The sequence below is a fragment of the Spermophilus citellus genome (assembly GCF_964194105.1).
Source record: "Spermophilus citellus genome assembly, chromosome: 12".
Taxonomy (NCBI): Eukaryota; Metazoa; Chordata; class Mammalia; order Rodentia; family Sciuridae; genus Spermophilus; species Spermophilus citellus.
This window is the reverse complement of record NC_138198.1, coordinates 117,784,271-117,810,912: the sequence shown is the minus strand read 5'-3', so window position 1 is coordinate 117,810,912 and position 26,642 is coordinate 117,784,271. Positions and strand designations below refer to the sequence as shown.

Below are 26,642 nucleotides of genomic sequence, written 5' to 3'. Positions count from 1 at the left end.
TCCACAGAGCTCAAGGGACTTGTCCAAATTCCCCACGGGGGTCAGAGTGACAAACACTCTGTCCTTTGACCAGACTTGAGTCTGCCTCCTCTGAGTCCTCTTTCTGACTAGGCCTGACCTTGGGCTCTGCCTTGGTCCATTTCTTCCAGTATTAGCAAGAATTCTGCTGCGTCCTGGAGTAGAAAACTCTCCAGTCGTGGTTTGACCACCCTCACTGTTTGGTCCAGCTCCTCTCCCCACCTCAGTGTCTCTGCACCCCAGCCTGCCTTCAGCAAGAAGCCTGTCAAGTCAGTCTGGCCAGAATCCCTGACCTGACCTTGCTCGATTCAGAATACTAACATTCTAATATCTCCCGGCCCTGTCCTCCCTCTCAGACCCGTCTCACCCTCTCCTCCCAGATGGCTGTGCTCCAAACACATGGCCTCTGAGTCCTCTGAATCACCCAGCTTGCAGCAGGACCTTCTATTCTAACAGCTGTAGCCCTGCCGGCCAGTGACCCTCAGCCCCTGTACAAGCAAAGAACATGCTCAGAGTGCACAACGCGCTCCACTGTGATCCTATGTACATAATTACAGCCGTACAAACACTAAGTATTGATCTGACAAAATAATGATTTAACAGACCTGGGAGACTGGGAGAAAAGGGTGTGTGTACATGGCACAAGGAGGGAGGAGGGGCTGAGAGAGAGCAAAACTCTCATTTTCCCTAGAAGGAAGTTAATAAGCGCAAAAACGAAAAATCAAGAGCTGGCAATTAACGCCTTCTGTGGTTGAGGAGGAAAGCTGCCAAGGCCAGCTGAGAGCCACTGCCTCTGAGGACAGGGAGCCCAGGTGGGGCAGGAGGGAGGGGGAAGGCAGGGAGGGACTGGGACCAAGGCTTCTGCTGTCTCTGCTCACCTATGACTTTGGAGTTCCCTGTACACCTTGGATACAAGTAAAAGGGAAAAGCTCTGGGAAAGGAGTGAAATAGCAGTGAAGCCAGGGGCTGGCCCACGTGGGAAGTGCACATGCTGGGACAGTTGGAACGGGGGTGGGGAGGTGAGCCTGAGCTTAAGAGCTAAAACCAGGAAAGTCCTGGGCAAACTGGGATGAGTGGGTGCTCTTGGGGTGCAGGGTGCAGCCGTGATAAGGTGGGCAGGGGCCTTTCATGCCCTTCTGAAGGTTTGCATTTTTATCTGGATGTAAGAATAAGAAACTCAAAAGGTTTAGGCGAGGGGAAGGGCGGCCGGGGTCAACCCGCACTTTAAGGGAGATTTTCTGGGCAGTTGAGTGGAGGAGAGAACTGAAGTGAAAAGCAACCAAAGTGAAAAAAAAAAAAAAAGGAAGGAGGTCCCCCAAAATCAGTGACAATAAAATTGGCAGCAAACAGGATCAATGCAGAAGGACTAGGGGGCGGGGGTTATGCAGGAATAGAGTTGACAGGACTTAGCAACAGATGAGAGGATGTGGAGCTGAAGCAGGAGGTGACCCTGGTCCCCAGCACTGGGCTTGCAGGAGAGGAGGGGTTTTGGACCCATTGGGTTGGTGGTACCTGAGGCCAAGGGAGGGCGGGGACAAGGCCTCCAGGAGTGTGGGTGACCCAGGAGTGTGGGTGACCCAAGCAAGCCTGCTTGGGAGGGAAGGAGAGACCAAGGGAAGGGGTTGGGCCACCACCCTTGATCAGGTGACAGCACTTGGAAGCCAGATAAAAGGCATAATAGGAGGAATGGCACTCAGATGGAGCTTGAAAAGGGAATGGTGATTGGGGCCCATGCCACCAACCTCAAAAACAGGCCACAGGGACCTGTGGGGAGAGCAGAGTGGGGCCAAGAGCTCAGGCAGGAGAGGGTCAGGGGCCAGAGGGAGCCTGCCTCGAGAAGGAGGCAAGGGAGAGCCGGGCCAGGCCCAGGACCCAGAGAAGAATGTTTGGTTTGAAATGGGAGGGTCCCTGCACATACCAATAAGAAGTACCAGGAAGGAGGCCAGAGACAGAACAATGGGGTGGTCCCAGGAGCAGGGAGGAGGCTGGAAGAGGATACTTTTCCTCCTGGAGCATGAGGGCAGGAGGGAGGGAAGCAGGAGGAGGAGCCAGTTTAGTGCAGGTGAGTTACCTTGTGGAATTTTCCTTGTGGACAGCAGATCAATTGCTGTGGGACAGGCTGAGGCCCAAAGCAAGGTTTCAAACTGTGAGGAGTGGGAGAAAGTGCCCTGGAGCAAGTGAAGAGGTGGCCTTGCTGAGCACATGGTGGGACTCCAGGCTGGACGTCTTGTCCATGGTAGACTGCAGCAGAGGAGACGGAAGCCTAGCTTATCTCAAGGACAAGCAGCTGGAGATTTCAAGGCCACTTCTAGCAGAAGTGGGGCTGAAGGGACACATCAGCAGTGTTCACTGCACCAAGGGGCTCGCAGGGGTGGGTGGATGGCAGACCCTCAGAGGGGTTTGCTCAACTCCTGCTTCCTTCCGTGCTCACCCCAAGAGGCCCAGGGGAGACTGGCCAAGGCTGAGAACATCTGAGTAAGCGGAGGGGTTTAGGGTCTGTGGGAGCATGACGATTCTGGGTTATTGTTGCTCCTGGGGAAGTACTGCTCCCTATGCTGCAGTGTCAAATGTGACACTCACTTAAATAAGCTATTATTTCCTCCTGAGGTGCTCTAGTAGTTTGTTGAAGGCGTTATAGGTTGTAAGGCAGAGAAAAGGTGTTCATTTCATGTGCTTGACTAATTCCTGGCTCACAGGGCAATTTCTATCAAGAGGAAATTGGTTTAAGAACCTCCATATATTAGCTGGGTAGGGTGGCACACACTGTTCTCACTCCAAGAGGCCCAGGGGAGAGTGGCCAAGGTGACCCCAGCAACCCCAGAGGCTGAGAGAGGAGGATCACAAGTTCAAGGCCAGCCTCAGTTTAGTGAAAACTTCAGCAACTCAATTTCAATGAGACGCTGTCTCTAAATAAAATATTTAAAAGGGCTGGGGATGTGGCTCAGTGACTGCATTAAATCTCCGGTTTAAAACAAACAAACAAAAAACTCCAAATATTAATTGGGGACCACTTTTCTTAAAGGCTCCGAAAATGAAGTGACTGTCGATGAGTTCAGGTCAAGGTCTGGAGGTGTAACACTTGAGGAAACCATCTCAGTTGCCATTGTGACTTCCTCTCAAGCAGGGGAAAGTACAAGTTTGTGGGAATAAGACTGAAAAAAAAAATGATGCCTAGAAAATAAATGATTTCAATATGGAGCCAGCCTTACTTCCACTCCTTAGAAAGGGAGAACAACAAGAAGAGCCATTCTAGTCATAAGCAGATGGAGGGCGACCCTCCAAGCGTTCTGTTGGTTGCCCCTTCAGTGCAGAGCAGTGTGTTCTGATTTAGAATGAAACAAAGGGACTGATGAACCCTAGTCAAATGCAGCACATGTTCACAGGTCCTTCGATCCTGGGCAAGGGACATTGAGGCTGCACTTCGCCCAGCCTTGGGGACCATTTACCTATTTCCTTCTGACAAGTGTTCAGGGATGGAGTCTTCTAGGATGGAGGGGACAATCTGCCGAGCTCCATCTGGCTTCCGACAGTGTGTGGCTGGCTCAGACCCTCAAGACCTCTGGAGATCAGCACAGTGTCCTCACACCTAAGCCAGGCATTGCAGACCCAATGCTGGTGACCAGAGCTGAGATCCAGAGCTTCCTGACACTGCAGGACAAGCATCAGGTGAATTAGGCAAGTGCTCTACCGCTGAGCCACAATCCCAGCCCTGCGTCAGGTGTATTAGGAGGGTAGCGAGCTGCGGAGCCTGCTTCCTACCACTAGCCCAGAGCTCTGCTTGCCAAATGTAGTTCCTACTTCTACTTACTGATCAGGGCAATGTTTTTGACAAACTTGGTTTGAACTTTGTTCTGATTCTGGTATTGGATGTCACAGGGATTAGGGAGGAAAAAAAGAGGGAAAGCACTATCTTTCAAATACACGATAATAACAACCAGCTCATGACAGATGACAATAATGAAAACAAATTCTGCCTATGCTCATTTGCACAATATGTGAGTTAGGGAGATGAATGCAAAGAAACGTTGAAATTCAATGGCAAGAAATGAGAAAAGTCTACCTTCTCTACCCTACGTAATCTTTTCCTCTGAGAACTATTTCTGAGAGTTTTTCATTTAAACAGGTGCTTTCGCTGTGCTCCCAATTGTTTTCTGACCACTCTCGGGTTTTTGTTTATAACAATGACAATAATACTTACACCGAATAAACCTTTACTATTTATAAATTACTTCAAATACATCACCTATCTTGACTGCTGGGGAGGTAGATAGAGCAGATACTACAACCTTCACACTTAAATATCGAGATTCTGCCTTCTGATGTGGGTCAGGGATGACTTCAGAAGCCTCTGATGAGTGTTCACACGAAAGGCAACCTCATCAAATGTGAATGATTCCTTTTCTCCCCAGGGCAGTGGCAGCAGTGGTGTTATCAGACGTCATTCCATAAGGTCCGTAGCATAGTACAGATGTTTTTGTTTTGTTTTTTAACCAGGGGTTGTGGGGCAGAGAAGGGAAACTGGATGGTGTTGGAGATACTATGACTCTGGTTGCACCTCTTGATGTTTCTGCATGTTAATTTCCCATGGAAAACCGTGTCCAGGAATCAGTTGTCATTGTAATCATAGCACTTTACAAAGCAGAGACGGCCATAAGTGCAATGAACAATGACTTAAGCTTCTTTTGCACATTTAATGGTGGTCAGATTCCTTCCTATCACGTGTCTAGGAAAACAGCAAGAAATATCAACTTGGTTTCTCATGGGAGAGTAGAGGTAGAGCTCAGTCCAGCCCATTTCCACCCAAAGCTAAATCCACCAGCAGGTGGCGCTATGACAAAAGCAATCAGGAGAAACCAGGTTGGATGGGTTGGGTCTCTGGGCCCAAAGACTGAACCTGGCGCCTCTCCACAGGGCCAGTACTCCAGGGGTGGCTGAGGGCAGGAGGTTTGGTGGCACATGGCAAATCCAACACCAACTTCCAGGGCCGTCAACTTGGGGCTTTTTACCAGCAAAACATTTCTGCCCTGACCTCTTCCTCCTCTCCACTCCCCTTTAAACCTTTCCCAATCATCTGCAGGAAGCAGAGAATACAGCAGGCAGTGAGGCCCTTCTCCCTAAGACCCACCCTATAGATACCATGGCTTCAAAGACTCTCAAATATGAAGCACTTTAACATTCAAAAAACCCACTTCAGTTTTTAAGAGCTCTACACATACTACTAGATGATCTGTGTGAACAGAAACGAAAAATCTTCAGAAAATGATTGGGGACCATGTAGAAGTAGGCATAAATGACCATCCATGCCTCTGGTCATTCCACATGTGCTCAATGAAATGACCTTCTCATCTCCCTGTCCCGTGAACCCCAAGTTTCACAGTACCTTCTACACACTATGTGCACAAGGTGGCTTAACGATGAACTTGACATAGAGGCAAGTGCTGAAGGAACTGGGACAAGGGGTGGGGGGACTCATGAAAATACCAACTCTGATTCTCCTGTCCCTTCTTCCATATCAGCTACTCAAGTTAGGGAATGAGACAAGTCCTCGAGATTTACTGGTCCTGGTGGCTGCCCTGGGGCACAGTGGTGGCTTTGGACCCATTATGGAATTCTGAAGTACTTGTTGGCGCAGTTGGCCATACTCAGCAGGTTCTGATCCCTCCAGAAGCAGACAGCAGTGCAGGAGAGTCATGCTGTTGGCCTGGGTCTGCGCCACTGAGAGCACAGGTGAAGCTGAGCTGTTATACACCAAGACATCAAGAGGCAGGATTGTGAGCTGGAGGCCAGCCTGGGCAACTTAGCCAGACTCTAGTAACAATAAAAAAGGTGACAGTTACATCCTTGCCAGTGGGGGATCTAAGTACTGAGGAAGTTAGACAGCCAGCTCAGATGTCCCATGGGGAATAAGACACTGGTGGGAAAACCTGAAGCCTTCCACATCCGCTCTGATACATGGAGTGGATGAGAACTGAGAAAGGGAGTGGAGCTGGGGCAGGACCCTGAGGGGGCTCTGCTATTGGCTCAGGCAGAGGTCTACTTATATTTGGGAAATCCAACTCCCCAGAGAGTTGGCCCATCGCTCCCTGGTGACTGAGTCTCACCAGGCTGCGATAGGCCAACTCTTCTTCTGTGGCCTTAGTGGTTCCCAACAGACGTTATGCAAAAGTAGTCCAAAACAGAAATGAAGTCATTAGCAAGACAAGGCCAACCCAGTGGCCACTGAGTGAGAGGTCGAAAGGCCAGCATTGAGTCCACAAATTAAGAAACACTAACTGCCCCATCACTCAACTAGCCAGGTACCATTTGGGGAAGATCTGAGACAGACATGGGAAGTCGGTCCACATGAAACACAGGAGGCAGGAGTCAGTGCGGAGTAGGGACAGAAAGAGTATGCAGTGGGGTAGGAGACCCCAGTCTGCCAGTGTGCCTGATGAGAGTCAGTAGGAACATGGGAGTCCCCAAGGACACCTGATGTGCCCACATTATTTCTGTAGTGGTGGAGAGTGAGCCAACCTGCTGTTTATCTTCAATCTGTTCATATGGCTAGGAGCCTTGAGGAGTAGTGAAAAAAAAAAAAAAACTGGCTTTGTGGGAGGAGAACTGTTCTAGGTCTCTTCTCCATGCAACCTATCCCCCTTTAACATCTACCCTACATAACATGAAGAAACAGAAACTCTGAGACCAGCTATTTACACTTCTAGCCTGAAGTCAATTTCATTTCCTCACTGACTGTCATTGAACTGGTTGGGTGTATTTCCATTAAAAAAAAATCCAAATCAGTAATATCCAACATTTCATCTATGTGTTCCAAACCCAAGCAGTTATGATAATCTGTAAGACACAGCTGGCTGCTGAGACAAAGGCAGATGGGTCCAAAGTTGTAAATTTTGTATTTATTATAACAAAAATTATGACATGTCATTTGCGCATTCTGCTTTAATATAACTCTGGTATGTAAATGGTCTAGTGGAACTCTATACAGTCATGCTGATTGTGGCAGCAGTAAGGAACACAATTAAAAAGTGTCTGCAAAAGTCAAGAGGCTGGGGTTGGGAGAGGAGGGAAGTAGGTTCAGGGTCCCTGAGTGCAGGCTCCTCCAGTGGCCTCAGAGCCACTTATCTGAGCAGCAGCACCTGGCCTCCGCACTGCACTGCAGGTGTGTGGGGGTGGGGGCTGAGCAGGGAGGGTTGATCAGAGGGGGAGATGTCAGTTATTCAGATTGTGTCCTTATGCCAAGACTACAAAACATTTTAAGCATCACTATATAATACTGAGCTATTTACAATAGAAATTTCTCAATCAACTGTTCTCTCAGAGAAAATTAGTGAATCCCAGTGACTTAAGTCACCTGACAGAGTAAAGCAACTCCTAGGAGTTAGTCTCCATATTCTACAAATGTCTATCATTTTTCAAGACAAAAAAAAGCCTCCCCCCCACAGAGAAATACAGAATTACAATATTATTAAATCATTTAGCAATGGCAACCTGCCCTGCCTTCCAAACAAACAACAAAAAGCCATTTTTAAAAAATATTACATTATCATTAACTGTTTCTCTGTAATATATTAAACCTTTTGTTCTTTGTCTTTACACATCTGATATGTTAGGGAAAGAAGTTAACAAATTTAAATCATATTGGTAAAGCATCACTAGAAGAAAAGTAATCATTAAAAAATAACCAACAGGAAAAGAATCTACAGATTAGCTGCAAAGACAGGTTGGGAGAAGTGTCTGGGAGAAGGGCATGGAGTAAAACCCCTGGTTTAATGTGAGCCTGGGAGACTCTTACAACTGTCTTTCTGGTTAGTTTATTTTTAAAACAGTATTCAGACGGGGTCATAATGGCGTGTCATAACAGTCTGGAAGCTGGTCCATCTGAAACTGCCGCTGTGGCGGCTGCTGCTGTTCCTGGTGATGTTTCATGATTTCTTTGACCTCCTCTTCCAGCTCTGGGGGTATGATAAACTGGTCATCAGGATCTGGCTGAGCTGGAGCAGCAAAATAGCCTCCAGGCTTTCGGAGAGGTGCGTCTGTAGCAACCTCTATCACATTGTGGCTTCTTTCTTGGGGCGCTACAGAGCCATTGGCCCTTCGGCGCCCGATGGTCCCCACAGCAGAAAAGTCTGCCTTCCTGGGCAGAGCCGGCTCATCCTCATTGGCACTGATGACAATGCCCTCGTCGCTGGCCTCAGCTGGTACCTGCAGCAGGTGCTGCTGCTTCTCCCTGTCCTTGGCCCGGGTGCAGTGGATGTCCACTTCCACCTCCACCCGGCTGCCATTGGTGAAAACACCCTCAATCGGTTCTTCATCATCACTGTCAAGGCCGTTGTCAGAGAAGGCGCTAGAGAAAGTGGCGCTGGACAGCTGGCGCTGGAAGGAGTTGGACAGACAGACTGGATGGAGCATGCAGCGCTGCTCGCTGGGGTAGGCAGGGCTGCTCTCACTCAGGGCTCCAGATGGGGGCTCATCAGAGGCGGTAGAGCCCACCTCGCTGCTCATCTCAGAAGTGGAGAGCTCACTGCTGATCTCAGACGCCATGCCACTGCTGGAAGACGGCACTCCAAGCCCATCAGAGGGCCGGTCCTTGATCACCATGTTGACCGAGGGAGGGAAGATGCCTGGGCTGGGTGGTGGCACGCTCCCTCCACCACTGAGCTCGCAGCAGCAGAAGCTGTCCTCCGTGACGCTGAGCTGCACCACCACAGCACTGATGCTGTCGTGGCAGCCATAGCTCTGGGCCAGTGTGCACAGCTTCTTGGCAGCTGCCAGGGCATCAGGCACATTGCGCACAGCCTCCACGGCCTCCTCAATGGACAGGCTGTCCCACAACCCTTTGCTTCCCAGGATGAAGAACTCGTCCTGGGGGGTGAGGAGAACGGACTGCACGTGGGGGCGAGGCACCACACTGGGGTGGAGGAAGGTGTAGCCCAGGATGCGCGTGGACTCAGTCACTCCGTTCACCTTGCCGTCCTGGAAGAAGAAGGGTTCCAGAGTGAACACAGAACACCCATGGCAACTGTGCAGTGTCCCCCTGGGTCCCCTGAGTGGAGCACCACAGGGAGAGTGCAGGCCTGACCGGGAAAGAGCAGAATACCTCAGCTCTTCTCTTTACTGGGACCACATTCACACTAGGAGGCAGGACTGTCTTACCTCCAAGGCAAGCGTGCTGGCCAGCTCCCCTGAGAGGAGGAGCCTCTGTGAGGTAAGCCAGTCCTGAGAAAGACACCTGAGCCAGGTACCATTCAACCTTCCATTCCTCTCCACTAGTACATGAACTGCAAGTGGGGGAGGTGCTGGAAGGCCCAGGAGGAGACAAACACTGGGAGCTCTTAACTGGTGGAGAAAATCTTGTGTGACTAGCTGGGTCAGAAAGCTTATGTTTTGAGAGGCAGATGCAAAAGGAGAAGTGCCAATTCTTTTTATTTCCTTGAACTTGACTTCCTGTTGGCAAATGGGGTAGGCAAAGAGTCTCTCCCAGATTTAGTTCAGCTGAGCTCATGCCATTTAAATCAGCAGCCAAAGTTCCAAACCATCTGCCAGCAGAAAGACCTTTACATTGGTTTTTACCACGTGTCTGCTCAGTTCTTTCAGGTTCTCAGGTCCATGACGTGTCTCCTAATGCCCCTGGTTTTAATACCTCTTTCCAGAGAAGTCTCCATGATGTCAAATGCAATTTTTTTAGTGTGTGTCTTCCAGAAGAGCCTCTTCCTTTCCACCCCTACCACCTGCCTTGACTTCGGCTTTGCAAGGTGCTTGCCTATTCTTAGGGTGCTATCCCCAACTCCTCACACAACCTCGCCATGCCACCCTTTTAAGAAGGTAGCATTCTTAGAAGTAAAATTAGTCAAACAGAGCTTTAAGCATGATTTTGAATTCACTTGACTCTAGTGATGGAATCTGTCCCTAGAGTGTGGATTTGACAAGAACCACCATTGCTCTTCTGCCCACACTTAAGAATTCTCCCCATCAAAACCAATGGTTCTGTGTATTTGTGTGTGTTGAGAGCACACTTCAAGTACAGAAGTGAAAAATGAGACCCAAACCCCTCATTGTTGAGCACTCAGCAATGCAGACCAAAGCGATAAGAGGAAAGGCATAGAAAACAAGAGAAAAGGGCTGACCTACACACTGCCTGCTGATTCACACAGCAGAAATCCTTCCCTTCCGATCACACTGGGCCTATTGCTGAGCACTGAATTCAATACATTCTGTACAGTATTAGCTGTCTTTGCTCCTAACATAGTGTCTACTATTGATTTTAATCCTTGCTCCTAAGATAGAGAACTAAATTCACACTCCGACTCATTTCTACGGAATCCCACAGTATTTCTACAGGCCCTTACGATGTCTATCAGAAGTCAGACTTTTTACTACGGAATTAGCCTAGGTGTCCATCAACAGATGAATGGATAAAGAAAATCTGGTATATGTACACACGGAAGTTCTTTTACTTAGACATAAAGAAGAATGAAATTATATTATTTGCAGGAAAATGGATGGAACTTGAGACCACTCTGTTAAGCAAAATAAGCCAAACTCAGAAGGTCAAGGGTTGTTATGTTTTCTCTCACATGTGGAAGCTGGAGAGGAAAAAAGGACAAGAAAGGTGGGAGGGGATCTCATGAAAATCCAAGGGAGGTTAGTAGAGGAAAAGGACTGGAGGTGGGAGGAGGGAAAGGACAAGGAAGTGCTGGGGACTGATGGTGACCAAATTATATTGTTATACTGCAAATCCTACCATTATGTTCAACTAGAATGCACCAACAAAAAAATGTGGGAGGGGAGAAGGGGGGAAAACACAGCTTTTCTCTACTGGATCACAAGCTTCACTAGCCTGCATGAACTATGCATGGTTCTGTGGGTCTTACTGACAATGTAAGACTAGAAATTTCTTATGGGCAGATTTGTATCTGTCGGGATCACTGCTGTACTGCCTATCATTTTCCAGGTAAATGAGAGGTAACTGACACTGCACGGTGAATTAATAAATGGAGCAGAAAGAACTACTGGAGCCCATTTTGGAAGTTTCACTAGTAATGACCTTGATAGGCTATAGATTTACTCCAGTGTTTCTCAACAAAAGCACTATTGCCATTTGGGGGCCAAATAAGTCTTTGTTGTGGGAACTGTTCTGTGCATTATAAGATGTCTAGCAGCATCCCTAGCCCCTAGACACAATGGGCCAATGGCACTCTGCCCAGTTGTGACCAAAAATGTCTCTAGATATTACCTGGTTTTCTGTGAGGGGCAAAACTGCCACTGGGTGAGGCCTGAACCAAAATAACAAGTAGTGAACATGTAAACAGACATGTTATGATAGGACAGATACACTAAAATTCCCACTGTACAGATGAGGAAATTAAGGCTAAGAAAAGTTTAAAGGTCAGCGCTTGCAAATAGCAGAGCTGAGATGTGAAACCAGCAGTGTGATTTTAGGTGAACCCTTGATCACTCAGTCAGCACCTCTGAAGACGGGCTGTGAGGACCAAATGAGATCATGGCCATCAAGCATGATGGCAACTGGCATTTCATTATTCTATCCCTTATTCCTTGTGTTGATATGTGTAATGTACATTAGTCCTTGGAGGGTATATACATTCCTTGTATGGTATGTACAGATACCATGAGATATTTATTTTGTGAAACTATAGACTTAGAACTCTAAATTTTAACTTAGAATCATAATTTTAAGCCAACTTCAAAAATGTCCATTGAAGGCAAAAGCTCCCTTACTGGTTTCTGCCATGACCTGCTGGTCACTCCTGCCACCATTATGAGGGAGATCCCCCTCTCCTCACCTCAGTGATAATGGCCTTGTGCTGCTTTATTCTCTTTAGCTCTTCTTCACAGCTCATGACATAAGACCTGGACAGAGGCAGTGGCTTTCCATTTCGACAAAGAACTGTTTGGCACTTGCCCACATTAGCAGAGGTCAAGGTGAAGGATCCTCCTGGGTCCACAGGGTCATGCTTGATATGACAAAGGACAGCAGCACCTCCAAGTTTCTGTCCAGCAGTTCCAAGTTTCCTAGAATCCAAAAACAAGGGGTGAAAATTCAAACAACCCATCACATTTCGGTTTTACTAATTCAATGGGAAGACTGTACCACTGGACAGGGCCAGGAGGGAGAAGGAAACTGGAAATTTGACTCAGCTTCTTTCATCAAAGCACAAACCAGTGAACTTCTCAGAGGAAAAGAGACCTTGGAACCTGACATCTCACACACTCACATCAAGAGGCATCTGCTCAAAACTCGGGGGGAAAGTGTTACTTTTTCATTAGAAGCCTTAGGAGTTAGTCTGGAATGAAGGAGTCCTGAGACCACTGTGAGAGTCAGCTAACCCCATGTCAATCACACAGCCCCTCCAGCACACACACTTCAAAGACAGCACGAAATTAACAGTTCCTCACTGTTCCCAGGAGGAGAAAACTGAAGGGGTCACTTAGAGACGGCATGAACTCAAGATGCCACACGCAGTTGCCCTTCAGAACAACCTGGCCACCCTCTCCCTTCTGAAGGATGCTGGCTGGAATGAGCCTAAATATCCAACTGCTCCTGTTTTTGCCCTATATAGCCAAGACTTTCTGGACCAGAATTATCTATATTAGAAAGTGTACAGAAAGGCCATCTGGTAATCAAACACCAAGTGCTTATGATCTACTCTTTTACTTATGACCACTAACTCAGATTAATAAATACATGAAGCCGTTGCAAATTTTGACACTCAAAAGGAGCAAAGAACTCCAATTATAAGCCCTGCAAATGATAATTCCTCCCAGGTCTCTGCTATTTCCAAATGGTACAGGAGCAAAAGAGTTAAGAAAAACACTACCCTGTTTCAGCAAGGCAGACCCTCAGGTACTGTCAACTCCTATCAAACATCTAAGTGAAGCAATTGGTAATAGTGGCTGTGAAAACTAGGGCTGCCTACTCACTTGTATTAGTAGATCAAGCACAAAAGAACATACAGTTCCCCTAAGGACTGAAAAGCTCATCACAATCTTGTACCCTGTTAACAAATAAAGAAAACAAGAGGCACACAAAAAGCCCTGGAGATGGGCCGACAATTTGGGTCACTACATTCCAATTTCCCAACATCCACAACCAGATTTGGCTTTAAGGCCCTTCCAAAGCAGCTCTACTTTCTTCCTTTTAAAGGCAGACAGACTTGTGAAAAGTGGAGCTACTAATCAGAGTTTGGGGTCCTCGATTCTTAAATTTTATTCAGTGCTTGAGTTATAAAGAGCAGACCTATTGGGAGGTTACAAAGGATGTATATGTATGCACGCACATGTGAAAATGCATGTGATACATCTCAGTTTTTTTTCCTAGAACAAGTGTGGCTAGCACAACAGAAGAAATGACAGAGAAGTAGTTCAGGATGTACATAATTAAAATGTTTTGTGAATTAAAGGATGACATAACAGAGCAAATACAGGCAGTAAAAGATCATTTCAATAAATAGCTACATAAGCAAATACAGAAAGCAAAAGATTACTTCAATAAGGAGATAGAGGTTCTGAAAAATAAACAAACAAAAATCCTTGAAATGAAAGAAACAATAAACCAAATTAAAAGCTCAATAGAAAACATCACTAATAGATTGGACCATTTGGAAGACAGGACCTCAGATAATAAAGACAATATATAATCTTGAAAAGAATGTAGATCAAACAATAAATATGGTAAGAAACCATGAGCAGAACATTCAAGAAATATGGGATAATATATAAAGAACAAACTTAAGAGTCACTGGGATAGAGGAAGGCATAGAGTTCCAAACCAAAGAAATGAACAATCTATTCAATGAAATAATAGCAGAAAATTTTCCAAACATGAAGAATGAACTGGAAAACCAAATACAAGAGGCTTATAGAATGCCAAATGTACAAAATCACAACGATCCACACCAAGGCACATTATAATGAAAATGCCTAGCATACAGAATAAGAAGAGAATTTTAAAAGCCACAAGAGAAAGGAATCAGATTATATGTAGGGGGGAAACCAATTTGAATGTCTGCAGAATTTTCAACCCAGACCCTGAAACCTAGAAGATCCTAGAACAACATATACCAAGCTCTGAAAGAAAATGGATGCCAATCAAGAATCTTATATCCAGCAAAATTAAGCTTAAGATTTGATGAAGAAATAAAACCTTCCACAATAAACAAAAGTTAAAAGAATTTACAGCTATAAAGCCTGCACTACAGAACATCCTCAGCAAAATATACCATGAGGAGGAAATGAAAAACAACAATGAAAATCCACAGAGGGAGGTATTACACTAAAGGAAAAACTAATCAAAGGAGAAACCAAGTCAAGTTTAAATACCAAAAATAAACAAAAATGGCTGGTAATACAAATCGTGTCTCAATAATAACCCTAAATATTAATGGCATAAACTCACCAATCAAAAGGCATAGACTGGTAGATTGGATTTAAAAAAGGCAATATGCTGCCTTCAAGAGACTCATCTCATAGGAAAAGATATCCACAGACTGAAGGTGAAAGGTTGGGAAAAAACATACTACTCGCATGGACTATGGAAACAAGCAGGGGTCTCCATCCTTATATCAAATTAAGTAGACTTCAAGCCTAAGTTAATCAAAAGGGATAAAGAAAAACATATACTGCTCAAGGGAACCATATATCAACAAGACATAACAATTATAAAGATATATTCTTCAAACAATGGAGCATCTACATTCATCAAACAAACTCTTCTCAAGTTCAAGAGTCAAAGACACCACAACACAATAATTCTGGATGACTTTAACACACCTCTTTCACCCCTGGATAGATCTTCCAAACAAAAGCTAAACAAAGAAACTACAGAACTTAATAATATAGTCAGTAACTTAGATTTAACAGACATATATAGAATACTTCATCCACCAACATGCAAATACACTTCTTTTCAGCAGCACATGGATCCTTCTCTAAAACAGACTATAAGTTATGCCACAAAGCAACTCTTAGCAAATACAAAAAAGCAGAGATACTACCCAGCATTCTATCAGATCATAATGGAATGAAATTAGAAATCAATGATAAAATAAAAAATAAAAGCTACTCAACACATGGAGACTAGATAATATGCTATTGAATGAACAATGGGTTGCAAAAGACACCAAAGAGGAGATTAAAAATTCTTAGAGGTAAATGAGAACACAGATACAACATATCAAAATCTCTGGGACACTATGAAGGCAGTACTAAGAGGAAAGTTCATTTCATGCAGTTCATTCCTTAAAAGAAGAAAAAGACTTCTTCTTTTAAATGACCTAACATTACATCTCAAAGCCCTAGAAAAAGAAGAATAAATCAATACCAAAAGCAGTAGAAGACAGAAAATGATTAAAATCAGAGCTGAAATCAATGAAACTGAAACAAAAGAAACAACTGAAAAAATAGACAAAAGAAAATGTTGGTTCTTTGAAAAAATAAATAAAATTTGCAAACCCTTAGCCATGCTAATGAAGAGAAGGAGAGAGAAAACTCAAATTATTAATATACATGATAAAAAGGAAATATCACAGTACAGAAATACAGAAGATAATTAGAAACTATTTTGAAAATGTGTACTCCAATAAAGTAGAAAATATTGAAGGCATTGACAAATTTCTAGAGTTATATGATTTGCCCAAACTAAATAAGGATGATATACACAAGTTAAACAGATCATTTTTAAGCGACAAAATAGAAGACGCCATCAAAAACCTACAACCAAGAAAAGCCCAGGACTGGATGGATACACAGCGGAGTTCTACAAGAACTTTAAAGAAGAACTAATAGCAATACTCTTTAAATTATTTTGTGAAATAGAAAAAGAGGGAGCACTTCCAAACTCATTCTATGAGGCCAATATCACCTTGATTCAAAAAACAGACAAAGACACATCAAAGAAAGAAAACTTCAGACCAATATCTCTAATGAACATAGATGCAAAAATTCCCAATAAAATTCTGGAAAATCGAATACAAAAACATACCAAAAAGATCAAGTGAGGTTCATCCCAGGGATGCAAGTTTGGTTCAACATACAGAAATTAATAAATGTAATTCATCACATCAGTAGACTTAAAGAATCATATGATCATCAATAGAGGCATAATAAAAAGCATTCGACAAAATACAGCATCCCTTCATGTTATGTTCAAAACAGTAGAAAAACTAGGAATAACAGAGACATATCTCAACACTGTAAAAGCCATCTATGCTAAGCCCCAGACCAACATCATTCTAAATGGAGAAAAATTGAAAGCATTCTCTCTAAAAATTGGAACAAGGCAGGGATGTCCTTTTTTTTACCACTTCTATTTAACATAGTTCTTGAAACACTGGCCACAGCAATTAGACAGATAAAAGAAATTAGAGGGATACGAATAGGAAAAGAAGAATTCAAATTAGCACTATTTGCCAACGATATGATTCTTTACCTAGAAGATCCAAAAACTTCTAGAACTAGTTCCTCATAGAAACAGAAAAAGCAGTCATGAAATTGATCTGGAAAAAAAAAAAAAAAAAAAAAAAGACCCAGAATAGCTAAATCAAACCTTAGCAAGAAGAGTGAAATAGGTAGTATCACTATACCAGACTTTAAACTATACTACAGAGTAATAGTAACAAAAACAGTATGGTATTGGCACCAAAATAGACTTGTAGACCAATGGAACATAATAGAGGACACAGAGACAAACCCCCATAATTATAGTTATCTTGTATTAGACAAAGCATAAAAAACATATATTGGAGAAAAGATAGCCTCTTCAACAAATGGTGCTGAGAAAACTGAAAATCCATATGCAACAAAATGTAATTAAGCTCCTATCTCTCACCATGCAAAAAACGCAACTCAAAGTGGATTAAGGACCTAGGAATTAAACCAGAGACCTTGTGCCTAATAGAAGAAAAAGTAGGCCCAAATCTCCATCATGTCAGAGTAGGCCCCAACTTTCTTAATAAGACTCCTACAGCACAAGAATCAAAATCAAGAATCAACAAATGTGAAGGATTCAAACTAAAAAGCTTCTCAGCAAAAGAAACAATCAGTGAGGTGAAGAGAGAGCCACAGAATGGGAGCAAATTTTTACCACATGCACATCAGATAGAGCACTAATCTCTAGGATATATAAAGAACTAAAAAATCTTTACACCAGAAAACCAAATAACCCAATCAATAAATGAACCAAGGAACTGAACAGACACTTCTTGGAAGATGATATACAATTAATCAACAAATACATGAAAAAATGTTCAACATCTCTAGCAATTAGAGAAATGCAAATCAAAACTCCTCTGAGATTTTATCTCACTCCAGTCAGAATGGCAGCTAGTAAGAATACAAACAACAAAAATTGTTGGTGAGGATGTGGGGAAAAAGGCACACTCATACATTGCTGGTTGGACTGCAAATTAATGTAGCCAATATGGAAAGCAGTGTGGAGATTCCTAGGAAAACTGGGAATGGAACCATCATTTGACCCAGCTATCCCACTCCTTGGTTTATACCCAAAGGACTTAAAAACAGCATACTACATGGACGCAGCCACATGATTCATTGTTTATAGCAGCACAATTCATAATAGCTAAATTGTGGAACCAACCTAGATGCCCTTCAGTAGATGAATGGATAAAGAAAATGTGGTATACATACACAATGGAATATTACTCAGCATTAAAACAGAATAAAATCATGGCATTTGCAGGTAAATGGATGCAGATGGAGAATATAATGCTAAGTGAAGTAAGCCAATCCCCCCAAAAAACAAATGCCCAATGTTTTCTCTGATATAAAGATGCTGATTCACAATGGAGATGCCAGTGGGGAGCATGAGAGGAATAAATGAACTTTAGATAGGACAAAGGGGAGGGAGGGGAAGGGAGAGGGCATGGGGTAGGAAGAATGGTCGAATGAGATGGACATCAGTATGAAGACAAGAATGATGTGATTCTACTTTGTGCAAAACCAAAGACATGAAAAATTGTGCTCTATATGTGTAATATGAATTGAATTACAATCTGCTGTCATATATAACAAATTAGAATAAATAATTTTTTTTTAAAAAAGCATGGCTGGTAGTTAGAACACCCTCTGGAGTGTTACTGCTTGAGCCCCAATCCAGGCTGTACAACCAACCAGCTCTTAGGGCACTTTGCTTCACCTCTCTGTACCTCAGTTTCTCATCAGTAAAATAAGAATGGTAACAATACCTATCTCACTGGAAAAAATTTATCAGATGTACAGTATTTGGAACAATGACTCTACATATGAAGGGCTTGCTAAGTATTAGCTCTTACCATTGTTCAACTGCTAATTGTTCATGCCCACTGGGAATCTGACACACGAGGTGATTCTGGCAGCAGAGACCCACTCCAGAACCCCTGCATGAGTCTCTGCAAGAAGAACCATTCACAACTCAGATACAACTCTGAAAGTTACTGGGAACAGCCTCTGCAGCAGACACTAATACCCTGGTTACAAAGCCACTTCCTCAGGTAGATGATCCGAGGAGAGGAAAAGCAGCAAAAGAGAGGTCATCTCTATTACCATGAACTTTGGAGCACTAGGACACTCTTCACTTGAAGGCCCAAAGGAGCAAGGGTCTGTGGTCCAGTATTTAAGGACCGGCAATTCCTGTACAACCTACAAATCCCTTAAGATAACTAAATGAGCAATTCCTTGAATGAGGGAGACTAGATTTCAGTCCTAAGGATCCAAACAACAATCCACAACTCCTGGAGCTGTGTGGCAGGTGGAAGTGCCAGGCAACACTGAGGACTCTGTTAGCAATGCTGTCTTAAACATTAAGTAAGGGGGCAAAATAACAAAGAATGCTTTAACTCCTGGTCCAAATTCCACAAAGGAAACCATAAAGATCAACAAACTGGGATAGAAATGGTACATTTCAATAAGAAGTCCAACACCAGTCCATTCCAGCCTGTGGAGCTCATGTGATTGTGGGGAGGGTGGGTGTTGCAAACACTGAAAATCTAGAAACAAAACAGGCCTGTAAGGTCCAATTCTCTGAGAAACTACATTCCTGCCTGGACTCAGCCTCCTACAAAGCTATCTGAATACCAGCATGTCTCAAACCCAAGCACAGGTCCTCCTTGACCACTGAGGCAGCACCTTGAGCATGCACAGTCTAAAACAGTGCCCTGAGATTATTGGGCACCCACTTTGCTAACCAGAAGGCAAACACTTAAAGAACAAGAGTATACAGAGCAGAAAGTGTTTTACCTTTGCATAACAATGAACGTATTGACCATGTATTCTTCTTCATTTTTTGTTTTCTGCAGTTCTTCAGCCAAAATGTCACTCATGGTACACTGGAGAAGGTACGGCACCTCCACATTGCGGTCTCCATCAAATACACCATACAGGGCCTCTCGGTTGTCACAGAAGTTATTCACAGACAGAGCTGCGACACACAACCTGCAAAGCAAGAACACTTGTGCTGAGTCTGCTCATTTTCCCTTCTCTCTGCCAACTCAACTCTTATTTTTTTTTTTTCTTTCAGATTTGCCTATTCCAGTTTGGTAGCTCTTCATGACTGCAGACATATTAAGAATAGGTAATTTACCACAGCTAATTTGTATCAGCCACTTTCTACATACAGAGAAGAATAATTAACACATATTATGCCTCACACATGCCTTCCCCATCATTCTTGTCTGATTTTATTTTATTTTATTAATTTTCTTTAGTTGTGGATGGACCTTTATTTTATTTATTTATATGTGGTGCTGAGAATCAAACCCAGTGCCTCAGATTTGCTAGGCAAGCACTCTACCACTGAGCTACAATTCCAGCCCCTGATTTTATTTTTAATGACAGTGAAAGAACAGGAAAAGGAGGCATGAGAAATAATATAAGATTGTGAATTCCTATCTATATATTCATTCAATGAACAACTGTTAGGGAGAACATCTATACCAGACCAAAATAAGGTGATGACTAAAACACTACAATAAAACAGGCAACATGAAAAGCATGTGAAAATATACAAAAGGCCTTAAAACCACTTTTCAAAGGGTTGAGAAAAAACTGAAACAACTGTGTTCTGGCACGGGACAAAACTGGCTCTGCTTACTCCTGGGAAAATCTGCAACAGGAGGAGCAACCCTGGGTAGAGGCTTGTGGCCTCCCTGTGTTGAGGGGTCAAGCTGGGAGTGGAGGGAGGCCCAGGAGGTTAGAATTCCCAGGCAGAGAGCACTGGTGGGAGAAGAGCTTGTCGAGCAAGTGAGTTGCTGAAAATTAGAGATACCCCACTCAAGCTCAGAGAAATTAAACTGTTTCCAAGTAATTTGCATCTCAGACATTATCCAAAATTAAACAGAAAAAATAAATGGGATGGAGGACCCAGATACAAGAAGCTCAACAAACTGCCAGCAAGAGAAACATGAAGAAACTTAACTAAAGCACATCAAAATCAAACTGCTAAAAACCAGGAACCAAGGCACAGGGGTGCAAAACTGTGAATGAAATAGCACTGAAGACTGTAGGGCATCATCTTTAAACTACTGATTAAACAAACAAACAAACAAACAAACAACCCAACCACTAGAAGAAAGGCCAGATTTCTAGCCAGTAAAAATGTCTTTGTAAAGTTAAATTGAAATGAAAACATTTTCAGATGCACAAATCAAAGAATTTGACAGCAGAAGGTCAGCCCTATAAGAAATGTAAAAGGAAAACCTTGAGGCGGAAGGAAATGATACCTGATGGAAATCTGGATCTACACACAAGAATGAAATACCCTATAAATGACAAATAGATGGAGACAATTTTACTGCCACAATGGGGGTGAGGTGGGGATCATACTACTGGTGAATAGAGACCCAGGGATCTTAATCTTCAGTACAAAAAAACAAAACAACAAAAAACCCAATCACTGTTAACTCACCATATTATAGACTAAAGAAGAAAAATTGCTAGAGATGATGAGCATTTTTTCATGTATTTGTCGACTGATTGTATATCCTCTTCTGAGAAGTGTCCGTTCAGGTCCCTGGCCCATTTGTTGATTGGTTTATTTGGTTTTTTTTGGTGCTTAGCTTTTTGAGTTCTTTATATACCCTAGAGATTAGTGCCCTATCTGATGTGTGAGGGGTAAAAATTTGCTCCCAGGATGTAGGCCCTCTGTTCACCTCATAGATTGTTTCTTTTGCTGAGAAGAAACTTTTTAGTTTGATTCCATCCAATTTATTGATTCTTGGTTTTAATTCTTATGCTATAGGAGTCTTATTAAGGAAGTTGGGGCCTAATCCCACATGATGAAGATAGGGAGGGGGAGCATGGGAGGAATAGATGAATTCTAGATAGGGCAGAGGGGTGGGAGGGAATGGGAGAGGGCAGGGGATTCGCAAGGATGGTGGAGTATGATAAACATCATTATCCAAAGTACATGTATGAAGACACGAATTGGTGTCAACATATTTTATATACAACCAAAGATATGAAAAATTGTGTTGTGTATGTGTAATAAGAATTGTAATGCATTCTGCTGTCGTTTTTTAAAAAAATGAATAAAAAAGAAAAAAACTAGATGATCATCTCTATGATGCAGAATAAAGTCTATGACAAAAACTGATATCCATTTATCATTAAAAACTTTTAGCAAACTAGAGAACTTTCTCAACTCAGTAAAAGGCACCTATAAAAATACCTTTAGCTAATATTACGCTTAATTGTAAAGGAATAAATTTTCACCGAAAAAGATATATAGATGGTAAATAAGCACATGAAAGGATGTTCAGCATCATTAGCACCGGGAAATGAAAATCAAAACCACAGTGAAATATTACTATTAATGAGAAAGGCCAAAACAACACCACCTCACAATAAAAAATTCTGGCAAGGATTTGGGAGATACTAGAATTCTCAATACATTGCTGCTGGCTATAAAACAGTACAGTCACTTTCAACCTAGTTTGGTAGTTTCTTATGAAAGTAAATATATACTTACTATATAACCCAGCAATCCCATCCCTAGGCATTTACCCATGAGAAATGAAAACACAGACAAACCCACTCTGATACAGTTATCTAATCCTTGACAAAGGTACCAAAAACACATCAGAGAAAAAAGTCTTTTTAAAAAATGGTGCTGGGAAAACTGGTTCTCCACATGTGGAAGAATGAGACCAGCTCCTTTTGTCTCACCCTGCACAAAAATAACTAGAAATGGACTGGGCATGGTGGCACATGCCTGTAATCCCAGGGGTTTGGAAGGCTGAGACAGGAGAATCGCGAGTTCAAAGCCAGCCTCAGTAATGGCAAGGTGCTAAGCAACTCAGTGAGACCCTGTCACAAAATAGGGCTGTGGATGTAGCTCAGTGGTCAAGTGCCCCTGTATTCAATCCCTGGTACCAAAACAAAACAAAACAAAAACCTCAAAATGGACCAAAGACCTAAGAATTAGATAAGAAACTATGTAACTCCTACAAGAAAACATAGGGTCTACTCTCCAGCTTTTAGGCACAGGCAACAACTTTCTCAATAGGACCCCTAAAGCTCAGGAAATAATGCCAAGAGTTAATAAATGGTAGGCCTCAAATTAAAAAGCTTCTGCACAGCAAAGGAAACTAGTAAGAATGTGAAGAAAGAACTTACAGGATGGGAGAAACTACTCTTCTGACAGATGATTAATAGACAAAATATATAAAGAACTCAAAAAACAACACAAAAAAAAAAATCCCACCAAATAACCTATTTTAAATGGGAATAAATTTTGTTCCTACAGAGCAAACAAAACCAAATAACCCAATTAATAAATGAACAAATGAACTGAACAGACAGTTCTTAAAAGAAGAAATACAAATGGCCAACAAATACATAAAAAAAATGTTCAACATCATTAGCAATTAGGGAAATGGAAATCAAAACAACCATGAGATTTCATCTCACTCTAATCAGAAAGGCAGCCATTAAGAAGCATATGAACAATAATAAATGCTGGAAAAGATGTGGAGAAAAAGGAACAGTTTTACACTGTTGGAGGGACTGTAAATCAGTACAACCACTGTGGAATTCAGTATGAAGGTCCTTTAACAAACATGAAACCACCATGAGCCAGCTATACCACTCCTCAGTATTTATTCTAAAGAGTTAAATTTAGCATACTATACTGATACATACATACCCATGTTTATAACAGCACAATTCACAATATTCAAACTTTGGAACCAGCCTAGCGCCATAAACAGATGAATTAATAAAGAAAATGTGGTATATCTACACAATGGAGCTTTAGTCAATCATAAAGAAGAACGAAATTATGTCATAAAAATGGATGAAACTTGAGACCATTATGTTAAGCAAAATAAGCCAAGCTGAGGTCAGGGTCACATATTTCTCTTATGTGGAAGTTAGAGAGGAAAAAGGGAAAGAAAGGTTAGAGAAGAGGTGGGGGTGTCTCATGAAAATCGAAGAGAGATCAGTAAAGTAGAAGAAAGGGACCAGGGTGAGAGACAGGGGAGAGAAAGGGAAAATACTGGGGAATGATACTGGCCAAACTATGTTGTTACATTATATATATATATATATATATATATATATATATATATATAACAACAAATCCTACCATTATGTACAAATATATGCCCCAATTTAAAAAAATGGGGGAAACTCCCTGTGTACAACTGTTAATAGCATTTTATTCATAAGTGCTAAAAACTTGAAACAATCTAAATATCCTCCAAATAATAAATGGATAAAATAAATCATGATACATCCATCCATGCAAAGGAATCACACCCAACAACAGAAAGGAATGAACTACTGATACACTGAACAACACAAATGAATCTCAAATTCATTATGCAGCAAAAGAAGACAGACTGAGAAGTCTACATAGTAATTCCCCTTATATGATATTCTGGAAAAGACAAAACTAATGGGACAACAACAGATCAGGAGTTGCCAAGGACTGGTGGTAGGGGTGAAGAATTAACTAAAAAGGGGTGTGGGTAAATTTTGGGGGGGGGTGATGAAACGGCTCTATAACTTGATTATGGTAGAGGTTACAAGATGATATTCTTTCATCAAAATTTGTAGAACTATTCACTAAAAAGGTGAATTTTTCTGAATATCTAATATTCCTTCTTAGTATAAGCTAATAGGAGGAAAACCTCAATTAAACACTTGTTACAACGTGTGCGTGTGTGTCTGTGTGTGTGTGTGTGTGTATTTAAAAAAAAAAAAAACCTGCCCTCAGGAGTTGAGGGATAGAGAGTAACCATCACCACTATTAATAATAGTAGCTAACACTTCAATGGGATTTATTGTGTGTCACATGCTATTCTGAGTACATCACACATAATGCCTCATATGATCCTCACGACCACCCCATCAAGATTTCCCTTCATTACACAAATGAGGAAATTAAGCTAAAGAACTGAGTAACTGCCCTTGGTCTCACAGCAAGTCAGTATAGAGCCCAGATTCTAAGCTGAGCAGTCTGGGTCTTATCTCGGTACTTTGAAATTCTTGCTTTCATTCATTAAGAAAATTAAGTTATCCTAAATTATATGGCAATTTGTGACAAAGTTAAATTTTATAATCAACTTGGGGGGATACTAGGGATTAAACCCTGGGGTACTTCACCACTGAATTATATCCCCAGCCATATATATATATATGAGACAGGGCCTTGCTAAGAACTGGTCTTGAACTTGTGATCCTCCTGCTTCAGCCTCCTGAGCCACTAGGGTTACAGGCATGTGCCACCATGTCCAGCTAAATTACATAATCATCTTATATTCTGTCTTCCTTTTGTAAACTCCCCTTGCTAGTCATAAGGCATTGTATAAACTAGATTTTGGAGGAAAGGAAATGTTTTTTTTTTCCTTTTCCTTTTTAAAAACTATAGTTTGGGCCTGGGGGTGTAACTCAGTGATGGAGTGCTTGCCTAGCAACCCTGGGTTCAATCCCCAGCACTGCAAAAACAAAACAACCTTCAAAGAACCAGTGACCACTCTTAGGATTTCTTTTCCCTCTGTGTTTTTGGTCTGAGGAAGAGCCTAAATTATCCAACTGTAGCTCCCTGCTTCAGTTTCCCCATAGGATCTGAAATGACCTGACAGGGAAGCGACACTACACCCCAGGGAGATGGAGGGGGAGAGAAGAGACATTGAGATCTGGAGGCAGGGACATCACAGTTCTCCCTTTCCTACAAGGTAGAAAGCAGCAAACTTCTTGTTGAAGTGACTACTTTGTCTACAATGCCAAAACAAACAAACAAACAAACAAAAACGAACATGCTTGAAAAACTTCTGCTGGCAAAATCAAAGGGTTAAAAAAGCTAGGAGATATAAAGCAGGGGCAACGGTGGGCTAGGACTTCTGAGGGCTGCTCATCTTCCATCTCTTGATCCAGGTAGTGGTCTGCAAGCAAGTTCACTCCAGGACAATTCACAGAGCTATATGCCTATGTATGCACGTTTTTGAATCCATGTTATACTTCAACATAACAAAAGTTAAAAAAAGTTGTGGAAGGGGAAATTATGCCAGACAAAAACAGACCTAAGTGGTTAATTGTTAATTCATACACGAGTAGATATTAAGTTTTAGTGTCCAGAAATACTTAAAACATAATCTCAGATTTCACATCAGTGTTCTAGAATTAGAAAGCATCTTCACACAAATCCATTAGTCTGAAAAGTGATTACCTCCAGAGGAAATTTGAGTAACCTAAAGAATATACTAATCCCCAGCTATTAAGATGACATAGAGTGCTAAGTACCAGAAATACAGCAATAGTTAGGGCTCAGGAAGGACTGAGACAGGCCTGCTCTGTTTATTCTGCCTTTGTTGAGCAAATGGAACAGGGAATCAAGATGGGAACTACTTCTCTGGTCAACACAGACCAAATTACCCTTTAGGAAAAGAGGAAGAGATCATTTGTCAGATCCAGAACTGAAGTTTATGCTGTTTTCTGTCCCAAAGAAGAGCAGTCAGAAAGGCAGCAAAAATCCCACGTTTTACTCTCCATGAAGGATATTTGGCTAGTCAGTAGTCAGTGGTCCTCAATCCTGGACACACTTCAGAGCCACCTGGAGAGATTTTAAGATATTCTGATTCCATGGGTCTAGGCTGAGGAATTTTTTTTATTATTATTATTTTAAAGTTTCTCACCTGACTAATGCACCCAGGGTTGAATACTGATATGAGTTATTATTAGATCTTCCTCCACTTTACTTCTTCCTCTACTCTCAATACTTTGTGTTCTTACACTTTGGCTATTGAAATTATGACTATAATTTATAGAACTCTTTATTTTCCTATAACTAATTCTTAGCATCTCCTCAAAAAAAGAAAGCCTGAGAAGCTTGATTACCTTTCTCAGGAAAATCAACACTTGTATTTATGAGAGGAAAGGGTAGTGAAAATAAGAAAGAAAAAGAAATTAGGTTGGACCACTCCTGGTGGGAGACAAACAGATGATATTACAGGGAATTGACATCAAGCTCCTGCCAAGCTAATTTAGACTGTAAAAAATAGCTCCATAGTCAACGTAAGTGATCTTGAATATGGACAATCAAAGCTACTTCTCCCTTAATACTATCCCTGTTTTTGCTTGGTAAACAGGCTCCAGAGAAAGATAAAGGGGCTTTTCAA

The 26,642-nt window shown here is 42.2% G+C and overlaps 1 protein-coding gene across 1 annotated transcript in view; it reads right to left on the bottom strand.

The window, feature by feature from the left end:
- Nucleotides 1–6,900: 6,900 nt before the first annotated feature.
- The window catches only part of PHLPP1 (PH domain and leucine rich repeat protein phosphatase 1), a 219,564-nt gene continuing 199,822 nt past the window's right edge, over nucleotides 6,901–26,642 (bottom strand). The window contains exons 15-17 of the mRNA XM_081262783.1: nucleotides 19,264–19,458; nucleotides 11,817–12,045; nucleotides 6,901–8,988 (exon numbers count right to left, since the gene is read on the bottom strand). Coding sequence (XP_081118909.1) covers nucleotides 7,855–8,988; nucleotides 11,817–12,045; nucleotides 19,264–19,458 — 1,558 coding nt within the window. The 3' untranslated portion in view covers nucleotides 6,901–7,854. The remainder of the gene's footprint in view (nucleotides 8,989–11,816; nucleotides 12,046–19,263; nucleotides 19,459–26,642) is intronic.